Genomic DNA, 14,421 nt, shown 5'->3' with positions numbered 1-14,421 from the left:
TTTGTATTACGAGAGGGTATTTTCCTAAAATACAATTTTAATTATAATTATCAATAATTATAATTAATAATATAATAATAATATTAATAATAATAATATTTTTTTATTCCTTTGGTCTTCATCAGAAGTAACTTTAATTGCCTGTGTTGTAAACACAACATAGGATGTTTTGGCTGTTCAAATAAAATAATGAAATGGGATTTATTTAATATAATTTATGTTTTGGAATCTACAGAAAGCACCTGCGATACCTCTCCTTAACAAAGTTAAGGTGTAAAATATAATACGTATAATAGTTGTTGTTGTATAAATAAATAAATATTTATTAATTCACTCATTTTCTACCATTTATTCCCTTATTAAAGTTGCATCAGGGCTGGAGCCTATCCCAGTTTCTTCCGGCAAGAGGCGGGGGACACCCTGGACAGGACGCCAGTCCGTCTATACTTACTGTATAGTCATGTGCAGAATGATAAAGAAACAATATTATCAACACAAAAAATATAAAACATTTTATTGGCAAAGAACGAAAGTTCTACACAACCTGGATCTCAATTGTTCAATAAAATAAATGTGGAAATACAGAATAATCCTCATTTGTCCAAAGCTCACTAAAATGAGCGCTAGGTAATGATAATAAACCCCCTCGGCAATGTGACCTAAGACAAGTCACGGTAGCTGAGTCTGATATGACGATGACTGGAAATGACTCTCGCAGTCACGTCTGCAAACAGGCTCGGCTTCGATTCAACCCTCAGGCTCACTTTTGAAGAAGATGACGCCCTGTCGCTAAATCTGTGAATCACCCGCATCATTAGCCAAAAAGTCCTTTAGAGTTGCGTAATGGTATTTTGTTGTGACAAGATGCATCTGGACTGTAGGGCTAAGATATATAATACTTCACTATCAAAGTTAATAAAAAAAAAACGTTTTGAAAACGTCTTCCTTTTAACATTTTTTATTAATCATTAATATTCAATGAATAATATAAATGAAAATCAAAATGACAAATACTTTTTAAAGCTGGAGCCTCAATTGTTTGATCAGGCAAGAAAAAGAAAACTACATAATGTCAAAACATGTACACCAAACAAGCTTTAAAAATGCAAAATATTATCCTCTTCTTTAAAGGAGGGGTGGGTGTCTTTCAAAATGTGTTTCTCCTGCCTCTTTCACAGAAACTGGAGGTCGTTGACAGAAGCTACAGCTGAATTAAATTTTCACGTTCAGTCATTTCACAGGAAAAGCGCTATATAAATAAATATTACTTACTTACTTACTTACTTAAAGGTGACTAAAACTTTTTAAATGTATTTAATTGGCTGCAATCATGTGCAAAGTGTTTGTGAATTATTATTTAATCTTATTATTAATATAATTTCTGGCTGCTGTTCAAAACACAACATTAAATCCATGTAAATAAACATCAAAATAAAGGTGACATTTTAAGATATTTAGAGACATATTTTCACGATTGGACGCCTAAATAAACACATGATATTCAATAGCTAAACCTTAAAAATAATGAAATTCCAGTCCAGGTTTGTGTCTCCGCTCGCCGCGCTGACAGCTGGACTCACTGTCCCTCGGGGGGAATGACCGCCGCTCATTAAAAGGACTGAACTATGAAAGAGCCACACGTTGCTCTTTATAGTCGTCCTCTCACATGTTCACATGTTAGACACATGTATGGTTTTGTAACATCTTCTTACGGCCGACCTGGACGACGCACAAATGCCTGCCACTCAAGTGGTAGTAATTCTGTCAGAAGGCTTTGAAAGAGGCTTCCAGACCACGTGTGGAATATATTAATGTCTGCTTTATTTTCAAATGTATGAACAAAGAGACGAGACGAACGAATCTGGCAACACCAGAGTAAAAAAACTGACTCGAAATAACATGTGCAGAACGAAGAGTATTACAGTTCGGTCCATCAATGAAATGACACGATTCTTTTAAATAAAAGTTCATTTTTAGTTTGCTATATGAACGCACATTGTGCTGCCCATCACCCCTTGAGCAAAGCTCCCACACAGGCAGATGGAAAATGTAGGTTAAGTAGCCGCCTGACAAGAAAAATGAGCTGACAGGGTCGCAGCTCTTCTTTACTACAGAACAGATTGTAACTAAAAAGCATGGATTTCATTCCTAAAAATACTCTGATTCATGTTCGTTTAACAATAAAAAAATAAATGTTTTTGTTTCTTTCAAATATTGATTGGATTAATTCACCAAAACTGTGTTCCTGACTTTATATTACATCATACTGTTCGACTTGATTACAACGTGTTTCTTTCTAGTTCAAAAAATGTTATTCTGCAATTGATCATTTAATAATTGTGTAATATATGTACAATATTTGTGTGTGGATGTTGTAATTTAGTGTTGTAAATTAACAATAATAATGTTCATTGCGGCATACTACTTGTATTTCAATTCCAATATCCTTATACAAATGTAAGTAAGTAAGTAAGTAAGTAATGGTTATTTGTAATTACACAGCAATAAAAAGTAAAATATATACTTTGAATATATACTATAAAAGGCCAAGACACATAAGACAAACACAGGAGTTCCAGAAAATCAGGGAAAAGCCTACACAAATAAAAATGTCTTCAGATGTTTCTGGAAAGAGTCAGTAGATCCATCAAACACAGAGGGAGAGGAAGATTGTTTTAAAGCTTAGGAGCAACAGTCTGGAAGGATTTCTCTCCTCTGGTCCGGAACAGGTTCAGGAACCATGAGTAGATTCTGATCTACAGACCTCAGAGCCCGAGTTGGGGTGTAAGGCTGGATCAGATCACTGATGTAAGGAGGAGTCTGACCATGAATAGATCTGAAAGTAAGAACCAGAATTTTAAAATAGATCCTGAAAGAAACTGTCAGCCAATGCAGAGTTTTAATGATCGGGGAAATGTGAGTTCTTCTACTAGAGCAGGTCAGAATTGTATACAACTGTTAACCAATATTTATGAATGCATTATCAAATGCACAACAAGTAAAACATTTACTGTACATACTGTTATTTGTTTATTCTTTTAGATTCACTTTTTCATAAAAGACAGAAATGGTAAACCACTTACTTGTCATGATTTAAACTTTTTTTCTCTGTTTAAAAATGATAATCCTTGATAACAAAATAATAAAAAATAATAAAATGACCTGATTATTATTCTGAAAAACAATAAGAGTTACATTTACATAAGGAAAGCAAGGTAAGAGCTTGGACAGGACAAAAAAAGGGTAAAGGACTAGAAGAGATTCCGTGCAAAGTCATATCGGTAGAATTCCTCCCAGCCCCCAACATGTTTTACACAGAGAACTGTGCTCAGTGAATAGACATGAAAAGCCTTTATTGTGTCATTATGTAGCACATCCACAACTGCACTCATCCAGCAAACCCTCGCCGAACACACACACTCCTTCTCTTCTCTTCCTTCTCTTCTCTCAGCTCTGCTGCTCCTCATTCTTGAACATCGGGTTTCTCCGAGCAGCCACCGAACCAGGCAAGATGGAATTTACACTGATGGCGGCACAGGTGAGTGAGTGTTATTAGCACACAGCAGGGAACGATGGAGCGAGATAAGTGATAAAACTTACATTTACACGTTTCTTTCTTGACTTTAAATCACATTTGGATGTTTATCTACTGTGCTGTTTGATATGATCGCACCTGATTTTTTTGCGTTCGTCCATTTGCTTCCAATTCCTGTTGCCAACAGGTTCTCACTCTCAAGTCACTTTAGACTCTTTTTTCACTTAAATATATTTTCATTTTTTTAGCCTAAATAGAATGGAATTAAAAAAAACAAACAAAAAAAAACCCAACTTAATTGGAATATAAAATAAATAAATAATCATTAAAATACAATACATTACAGGTATATAAAGTATATGTTGAATTATATATATATATATATATATATATATATATATATATATATATATATATACAGTATATATATATATATATATATTTTAAATGATTTAATTCAATCACTTTCTACCTCTGAGGTAGAAAATATTAAATATTAAAGAAAAAGACATTTGATTCATTTTTTTCCTTTCTTAGAAATTAAAATAAGTCTCGTTCAATTTAGATTTTTTTGGACCAATTTTGTAACTTATTATTTCTTAAGAACAAATTACAAATACTGAATACATTTTAATGATTTTAAACTGTTTTAAAATAAATGAGTATTAACTTAAGATTAACGTCACATTATATCTATTTAATTGAAACTTTTAAAAATGTTTTTCGAGAACAAACAGCCACGTGACCTTGAGCATTGATCACATCTCCGTGAAATGACAAAGATCAACGCAAAGTTAAGCGGTTTCTATGTCGGTCTAAGTGGTTCTTCAGGGACTTCACTTTGCTTTACATTGGTCCAACAGTTCTTCTCGACTCTGAGTCCATGGTGCTGAGCTTGGAGGGGCTCGAGGGCGGAGAAAGCTTCATGTCATTGTCAAGGTCGCCTTGTGAGGCGCGGCGTGATGCTGTGTAGCAATTATTGCCGGTTTTAAGAGCGGGCGAGGAGGAAAGTTCAGCCACAACCAGAAGTAGTTGAACTAGTTGATACTCTCCATGAGTCTTTGAATTTTAACTTCTTCAACTCTAATATTTTCCAACATGGAAATAAATATCTGCACACGGTCATCACGGTCATCACCAAAGAGTCGTCACTTTGTAAACAAGTCCAGGATCATTTCAACATTGTGACGATCACATTTGGAATCAAACCTTTAGTCATCCTTCACACCATCTTCTGAAATGAAACATCACATCATATTGTTGCTGCACTCTCTCAGATATATTACGTTTTCATCTGCATCAAACACTGCTTACAAGTAGTGATGGTCTGATGAAGCTTCATGAAGCAGTGGCATGTTGTCTAGAGGTCAGTAGGTGGCGCCATCAGTTTAAAAATGATGTGATGTTTCATTAGAACACTTGTTTAAAACAAAGGAAAAGAGTGCAGAGACCGCCATCTAGTGGACTCTGAAAATAATGACACTGCTTCATGAAGCTTCATCAAATCTTCACTACTTACAAGACCATCCCACTTTTGAAACCAGGAGCCTCAAAAAAATTCAAGACCTTCCTACATCTACGTACCCTCAAAAATGATGGTTGTACCGCAGTGGTCCTCATCAAACCTAACACACCCTTACAAGAGTATCGGAAATATGGATTCACTAACTTACACAAAAATAACCAAACATTGATACGATTCTCATCTAAATCTAGTGATGTGTGGATGAGGCTTCATGAAACAACCGATGAGGTATCACGATACAATTATTTAATTTTTAAAGTCCACTAGATGTCACTCTCAACTTTAAAATCTTTGTCTCGGATCTACTAATTAAAGAAACAGAGAGTGCCATCTAGTGGTCTTTCAAAGTAAAGACACTGTATCATGATACCTCATCAGCTGTTTCATGAAGCCTCATCAACACATCACCTTTTTTTCTCTTCTTATTTTCCAACTATTTTGATATTCCTTTACTTCTGTCTCAAGCCTTCAATGTATCCTAACTATGACCAAAAAAACGTCCCAGTACCAAGAAGATCTCATGAAACAACATTTTAGTTTAGATTTATTGATTTTGTTAATAAACATTTTGAAAGGAACTTGATATACCTGATCACATGACTAGTATGCTCTATTAAAATGGATGGTGGAGAATCCAAAATATTTCCGTTAAGTCTGACCTTTATGTTTATGACACATTTATGTAAAGCTGTTGACAGCAAAAATGTCTAAATATATAGTTTAATTGGTAGTGCAGCTACTATGGAGGTAGATCTACCCCTGTAGTTTTGTATTATTCATTCAGAAGAAAAAAAGTTGCTTTAATCCAAAAAGTTCCTTCAATCAAACTTTTGTGTCAGGGCTATGTTAGTCGCTTCAATGTTCCAAAGTCTAAGTTGTTCATCACTGAGTGAAAAAGGTTTTCAAGTATTTTTTTTATTGAAACATTTTTTTTTGCTTGAAAATGTTTTGTTGGATTAAAGTGATTTTTTTCATCGAAGCAACTTATTTATTGAAAACCTTTTTTTGGATTGAAGTAACTTTTTTATTGAAACAACTTCTTTGATTGAAAATATTCTTTGGTATTTAAGTACCTTTTTTATTGAAGCAACTTCTTTTTTTTTGAAAATACATTAGGTTGTGTTTTTTGAAGCAACCTTTTTATTGAAAATATTATTTTGGATTGAAGTACCTTTTTTGTTGAAGCAACTTTTTTGATTGAAAATGCTTAAGGTTTTTTTTTGGAGCAACCTTTTTATAGAAAACATTTTTTTGGGATTAAAGTACCTGTTTTGTTGAAGCACCTTTTTTATAGAAAATATTTTTTGGGATTAAAGTACCTTTTATATTGAAGCAACTTTTTTGATTGAAAATGCTTTAGGTTTCTTTTTTTGAAGCATCCTTTTTATTGAAAATATTCTTTTGGACTGAAGCAACTTCTTGATTGCAAATTATTTTTGAATTGAAGTAACTTTTTTAATTCAAGTAACTTTTTTATTGAAAACATTTCTTTGGATTTAAGTACCTTTTTTGATTGAATAATTTGAAAATCGACCTCCTGCATCTATAGCATTGAAACAGTTACTGTATTGGTTGTAAGTATTCTTCTTAGGTATTACATTTCACTCCAAAAATGAAACCGAAAAACAGCAACGCCTTTGTGTCGTATCTGCAGCACAGCCTTCATTTCCATCACCTTAAATCACAAAAACAATACATCTATCCAAAGTAAACTCAGGTGTTCACACGTGTTTGTTCGTCCAAAACTGTGAATTTCAAAGCACTCTGGATGTTGTGCGCTCGCGCTCGCTCCCTGACATGAACCTGTCGTGGCGGCGCAGCATGATGGAGAGCCTCATCTGATAACCATCTGGTCTCCGATAGTTACTCAGGTGCTCAATGTGAGCCCCTTAATCACACTGTCACCCCTCGCCTCTGTTCTGAAAGAAAACAGCTTCTTCTGCTCTCTTCTTCATTTTAAGACAGGGGTCACTGTGACAAAATGGATAAACTCCATACTTCGTCGCTCCATCATGATTTCTGTCAGTACTTTGCTTCATCGTGCAGCAGTTTGTGTTGATCAGCGATGTTTCCACTGACGCGTCGCCTCTTTTAATCGTTGTTAATTAAGCAGCGTCCATCTTCTTGTGCCTCATGGAGAGTTATCTTAAATAACCATCTGCTAAAGACTTTTTCAGGGACTTGGGGGGGCACAAGCCATCCATCATGAGGCAGCTCTTGTCTTTTAGGTCCTGGACGAACATTGAGTAGATTGGGCTTCAAAAAGACATAAGTAAATAAAGGAATTGGATAGTCCAGGTCTTTAAAAAAAAAAATGTATGCCATTCAGTATCATTGACTTTTTTGTCTGTTTTAGTAAAATCATTTTGTTCTTTCTAATGTTTGCCAAATTAAGAATAAATAAGGACAAACAGGTTAGCTTTTGGTTGATACACCATTTTTCTCTTCCTCGGTGGGGAAATTTAAATTGTCACAGCAATTCCACAAAAAAGAAACATAAATACACATTATATAAGGATTCTCAGTGCAGATTTAAAATAATAAAAAATGAAAAACAAAGCAATAATATATATAAATATTTTAAATAATGATAATATGATAATAATAAAAATACACATTATAGATAGAATAAAACACAATAATAAATCCAACAATTATAAATATACCAATAACAGTAAACATTAGTACAAATGAACCCAATAGAATACGAAAGTGGGGTTAGAGAGTTAAATGACTTATTAAAAACATTATATATATATATATTTTAAATTCTTACTGGAGAAAGAAGCAGCACAATCTCTCCTTCCTGCAGCGCGGTAAAAGTCTGGCACAGTGTTGCAGTTAATAGTGAAATAAATTGGTTATATCTAAATGAGAAATGACAAAGAAAAAGTCCAGATATACAGTATGTTTTTAATTTACACCATTTATAACAAGTTTTCAAACTGACTTTGTCTTCATTAATTGAGCAAACTTTCTCCTTTTTCCTCTAAATATTGTAAATTATACTAATTTATTTTATTAATAATATTCCATTTTGCTTCAAACCTTAAACTTAACAGAGATCAAGGAAAACATGTAATAAAGCAAAATAACTGAATATGAAAATGAAAAATAAGATATAATACAAAATATAATAACACAATGTAATAAAAGGCAGCAGCGTAACAAAACACTAAAATAAATTTAAAATCCATAAATACCTAATCCAGCTTTCAGTGAATTCCCCAAAAGTTGTATTAGTAAAGTACTATCTTGCCATCTTATGTTATTATGGTTAAAACAGTTTTAATAGTTTAAATAAAAAGTATAAAGAGCTTTAAGCATAAGTAGATGATCATCATTGGAACTTTATGACAGAAGCATTACTCTCAAAATACCTAATACGATGTTTTCCAAAAAATACATAAAGGCAAATTGTATTTAAGTAATAATATTGCAACTTCAACTTTTTCTTTGGAGCAGTATTTGAAAGTAGTCGAACTACTGTGTACTCACTTACAGGCATCACAGAATAAACCATATGAGACAGAGCATGCGATGCTAACAGTTCCTCAGCCATTAGCCGTGTTTCACTTGTTTTTTAAAATTCTGTATCTTCTCTTTGAATTATTCATTTGCTTGACATGGTGTGTCAGGAGAAAAGATTTTATTGTTCGAGATGAACTAGCTAACAAGATAAACGCCTGAGCTAAATATAAGGTCATGTTTATTCATCAGGTAATTAAGTGAGATAATCTGAAGTGAGACTCATCCAAACAGAATGTTGTGATTTCAACATCCCATATTTGACATTTTAAGTGCTTTAAACGTTTGTATTTGCTGCCATTGATCTTAATGGGTTATTATCCTTACATAATTGGTGTGTCACGGCTCCACGTTGGCTCGGGTGAGGCGGTGGGGGAGTGAAAACCTCTCCAGTGACAACCTGAGGACAAACACACATGCCCAGTGAATCATCCATGACACGCTCAGGCCTCTTTTTTCATCCAGGAGCACGAAAGATTACACGTTAAAAACACGCACGGGGAAGTAAGAGCGGCATTATTGTACATTTCATTATGTAATTGCTATGCTTTGTTAGGCTGTTCTTCATCAGCTGTGTGGCTTTACAACAATCTAAGATATTATGTTCGAAGCTTCTCCAAACTCTCCTCATGGAAACCCCACAGATAGATAGAAGAGATTTAATATCATTTTACTTAACTTGATTATATTTGTTTAACATCAATACTCAACCTTTTTCTATAGGGTTTTTATCAAGCAAATGGAAAAAAGAATACATGCTACACAAATGCTATATAATCTTGTTTTCTGTGGACTTGTTTCATTCCTCTAAAATTATAATCCAGTTCTCCAGTGATATCTATTATTTTAGCTTTATCTTTTACAAAATGATTAAACATACTGTACATACTAAAAATAATAACCAGAAACAATAATAAAAAATACTATTTCTTAAGAAAAAATCTCATATATTATATAATAAGACATTATAAAATAAAATAAAACACACTAATAAATAAAATAATGATAACTATATGAACAACAACGAACATTACTACACAGGCTTTTTTATCTCTTGGTCAAGATGACCCGGTGGCCCAAAAACAAATGTGTTTGTGGTATCCCTTGTGTTGCCTCTGGCTCAAGGTGTACGACCTCTGAGACAACAAACAACAAACAATCATTTTAACGCTCTCTCCATTCCTTTAAAATATCAGGGAAATGAAGGTATTCTACTACTAATTCTACTTCTACTACTAATTCTACTACTACTTCTACTTCTACTACTAATTACACTACTATTTCTACTTCTACTACTAATTATTCTACTACTTCTAGTTATACTACTAATTCAACTACTTATTCTACCCCCACTACTACTTCTACTATTACTTGTTATTTTACTACTACTTCTACTTCTACTCCTACTTCTACTACTACTTCTACTACTTCATATTCTACTTCAACTACTAATTCTACTACTTCTACTACTACTACTTCTATTTCTAATACAAATTATACTTCTTACTCTTCTACTAATACTTCTACTTCTTACTCTACTCCTACTTCTACTACTTTTACTACTACTTCTACTGCTACATATTCAACTTCTACTATTAATTATACTACTACTTGTTCTTCAACTACTAATTCTACTACTATTTTTACTACTAATGAAACAAATACTTCTACTACTAATTCTCCTACTACTTCTACTACGTGTTCTACTTTTACTACTCCCACTACTTCTACTTCTACTAATAATTCTTCCACTACTTCTACTACTAATTATACTACTACTTATTCTTCTAATATTACCTTTACTTCTTCTACTTCTACTTCTACATCTACTACTAATTATACGACTACTTCTAATAATAATTCTTCCTCTACTTCTACTACTTCTTCTACTCTCACTACTTCTACTTCTACTACTAATTATTATACTACTTCTACTACTTCTTCTCCTCTCACTACTTCTACTTATACTACTAATTCTTATACTACTTCTACTACTACTACTACCTTTACTTATTATTCTACTACTACTTCTACTACTTTTACTACTACATCTACTAATAATTATACGACTACTTCTTCTACTAATTCTTATAATACTTCTACCTCTTATTCTACGTCTACTACTTCTACTTCTGCTGCACAAGGGATACCTCAAACAGATTTGTTTTCGAGCCTATGGGTCACCGTGACCCAGAGATAACACAAGGGCTTAATAGCCTGACTGCAGAAAGAAGCGGCACAATCTCTCCTTCCTGCAGCGCGGGTGCTAAACTGTCACAGGTCTGTTTAGAAGTTTATAGTTAAATAACTTGGGTATATGTAAATTATAAATGACAAGGAAAAAGTCCAGATATATTTATTTAATTATGCACCATTTATCCACTCAATTCAAACTGCGGTCAAGCAGTGACCAACCTCAACCTCACCACTGTCAATTACTTGTTCCCTTCAAAGTTACACAGCCTGTCTCCTCTGAGCCCTAAAAGCTTCTCTCTGTAGCTACTGAATGATTCAGTAAATCATCTCTTTCCACACGTCCTGGACAATGTTGTGCAGACTCTGCTACTGACAGGGTCGTCCAGGACACCCTTCACTCCGGCGCAGGCCACTTTCATCTTTGTGTAATAGACCAATATTTTTGAAACATAAAGTTGACTTTTTTTTCATGATTGACATTTTATTAAAGATGCACATGTTATTCACGTCATTATTACAGATAATTGTAATCAACGGCATCTACTGGCTTAAATTACATGAAAAGATGAAAAACTAAATGACAAAATTATGCAAATATAACAATGAAAACCCATAACAAAAAAAATAACAACAGCAAAAAAGCATGTTTTTCACATTAATGGTTTATAATTTTCTTTATATTTGAATAACTATCCCAACATTTTTAAATAGTTGTGTAAATATTTAAATATTACAGTAATTATCTACTACTACTTCTACTTCTTACTCTACTACTACTTCTACTACTTTTACTACTAATTCTACTGCTACATATTCTACTTCTACTACTAATTATACTACTACTTGTTCTTCGACTACTACTTCTACTACTATTTTTACTACTAATTAAACGAGTACTTCTACTACTAATTCTTCTACTACTTCTACTATGTTCTACTTTTACTACTCCCACTACTTCTACTTCTACTACTAATTCTTCTACTACTTCTACAACTAATTATACTACTACTTACTCTTCTACTATTACCTTTACTTCTTATTGTACTTATACTTCTTCTACTTCTACTACTACATGTACGACTAGTTATACTACTACTTAAACTACTAATATTTGAATAACTATCCCAACATTTTTTAAATAGTTGTGTAAATATTTAAATATTACTGTAATTATCAAGAACATATATAGTTATACTTTAGAGTTTACAAACTTAAAACCGGAACAACCGATGATTTTAATGATAAATAGATAATAACATTTTTTTTTAACACATTAAACATGTTTGATACTCTGACAATATATTTGATAGTAACTTATATTTATCTACTTATCATGCGTCTCAAGGAATCCTTCGATTTATAAAACGTGTTTCTGCCACTGAATAACAAATAAATACTTTTTGTCTTTTTCAAAATCAACCAAATACATGCATAGAAAACACCATTTGAATGGACTTAAATGTAAAAGTCTTTCATTGAACGTCTGAAGCTGCTGTTGTTGACGACATTTAACTGAATTGTTTTTTTTCTCTTTCTTGCGTCTTGACCTTCTTTTTCTTCATGTCTTTTCCCATAAATCCTTCCATTGGTTTCTCTCCATCTTCTGTTATTCTTCCCCCGCTCTTCTCTTCCTGACTTCCCTGCGGACAAGCAGAAGTATTTTCTTTGAATCATACGGTTCAACAACTTGGAAGCGTTATGACTATATTTATACAGGCAGGAGTTGAATTAACGCTTCGAGAAGGTTAACAATATCTTTCAGCTAAAAGCCAACCAGAGTAAACATGTTTCACATGATAATTTTTATTGTTTTGTTGTGTTCTTAATAATTCTTGTAAGGTTTTGATGATGGACTCAGATCCTTTTTCACTTTCCATCTTGTTGACCTGAAGTGCAAGACACGCCTTTTTTGGGTGCAGACAAAAACATTTAATCATTTATATATATATAAATATTTTGGTTTTTGCTTCAAATCTTTTTGGCTCCTGCACATTTAAACATTCAGCGCAAGTTCATTTTCTTTAATTCCAAATGGCTGCAATGAAACAAAGAATCAAAAATCGAAAGGGCTGATTACTGTAGGTGAACCACCACTGGAAGGAACGCCTTCTTACATGACCTGGTAACCTTTTCAAACATGGCCGACACATTGTGTACAGATATACAGAGTAGGATGAGGAGGTAAACAGTGAAGAAGAAAACATGTTTATTTTGTCAAGTGATATTTACTTCTACGTATTCTACTTCTACTACTTATTCTACTCCCACTCCCACTACTACTTCTACTACTAGGTCTTTTACTTCTCCTTCTACTTCTACATCTACTTCTACTTCTACTTCTTATTCTACTTCTTATTCTACTACTAATTCTACTACTTCTGCTACCACTTAGACTACTAATTTTTCTACTACTTCTACTATGTATTCCACCTCTACTACTTATTCTACTCCCACTACTTCTTCTTCTACTACTAATTTTTACTCTACTACTTACTTCTACTACTTATTCTTCTACTACTACTTCTACTTATTTTCTACTACTTCTACTCCCACTACTACTTCTACTACTAAGTATTTTACTTCTACTTCTACTTTAACATCTATTACTACTTCTACTACCACTTCTACTTCTTATTCTACTAATAATTCTACGATTACTTCTACTAATAATTCTTCAACTACTTCTACTACTTATTCTACTTCTACTACTTCTTCTTCTACTACTACTTCTACTAATAACCCTACTACTTCTACTACATATTCTACTTCTATTACTAATTGTACTTCTACTTCTACTTCTACTTCTTATTCTACTACTACTTCTACTACTTCTGCTACTACTTCTACTACTTATTCTTGTACTTCTACTACTATAAAAAAATAATGGAAAATGGGAAAAGTCTCAGAACAAAATATTTATTTTGTTAAGAGCTTTAAAGTAATTTACAATGTTACAAATATTCCTCGAAGAACCCTTGAAAATGTATTAAAACTTAAATGAATCAATGTCGACTAAATCCTATAATTAAGAGTATGTACTATATACTTTCACATATACTGTAGTTATAAGAAAAATATAAATAAACCCTAAAAAGTAAAACATGATATGCTGTGAGATGAAGATACCATATATTTATATAATTTCTAATAGAAAAATGTGATTTCTCTAATTTAATTTAATTTATATTTTCTCGCTAATTTTCCTTTTATAGTCAATAAAACCCCCTCAAAATGGAGGCGTGAACCTCGTCACAGTAGATTATATCCACTGACTGATCGTACACGTTTGTACATTTTGACATCCACAGCTCCAGGATGATGAATATAAGTGACTTTAGGGAGTCTGTGACCTTTTTCGTTTGACTCGCCTCTGAATGCCAACGTGCAAGTGTTGTGATTCTCAGCATGTTGTGATGGTGACATCAGCGTTTTTGCTGCCGCCGAACAACAGAACCGCTCAGTCGTGTGACAGCGCGAGAGGAAAAGTTCAAGGCGTCTTAGAGTTTGCTCGTTTTTTCTTTAATTTCCCGCGATGATTTAATGGCAAAACCTTCAATTCACTTTTATTTTTAGACTTCATATTGACCCATTTCGTCTCACTCAAGTGTGCCATTCATTCCCTGCTTGACAGATGTTG

General features: G+C 33.1%; 1 protein-coding gene across 2 annotated transcripts in view; it reads left to right on the top strand.

Moving 5' to 3' along the window:
* The first annotated feature begins 3,495 nt into the window (after positions 1–3,495).
* The window catches only part of LOC148075765 (uncharacterized protein C14orf132), a 23,179-nt gene continuing 12,253 nt past the window's right edge, over positions 3,496–14,421 (top strand). For both annotated transcript variants that reach the window (XM_087795931.1, XM_087795930.1), the window contains exon 1: positions 3,496–3,538. In XM_087795931.1, coding sequence (XP_087652057.1) covers positions 3,512–3,538 — 27 coding nt within the window. In that variant the 5' untranslated portion in view covers positions 3,496–3,511. The remainder of the gene's footprint in view (positions 3,539–14,421) is intronic.

The sequence above is a fragment of the Callionymus lyra genome, chromosome 7 (genome assembly GCF_982586985.1).
Source record: "Callionymus lyra chromosome 7, fCalLyr1.hap1.1, whole genome shotgun sequence".
Taxonomy (NCBI): Eukaryota; Metazoa; Chordata; class Actinopteri; order Syngnathiformes; family Callionymidae; genus Callionymus; species Callionymus lyra.
The sequence above is the reverse complement of the archived record's forward strand: the minus strand, read 5'-3'. Positions and strand labels throughout refer to the sequence as shown.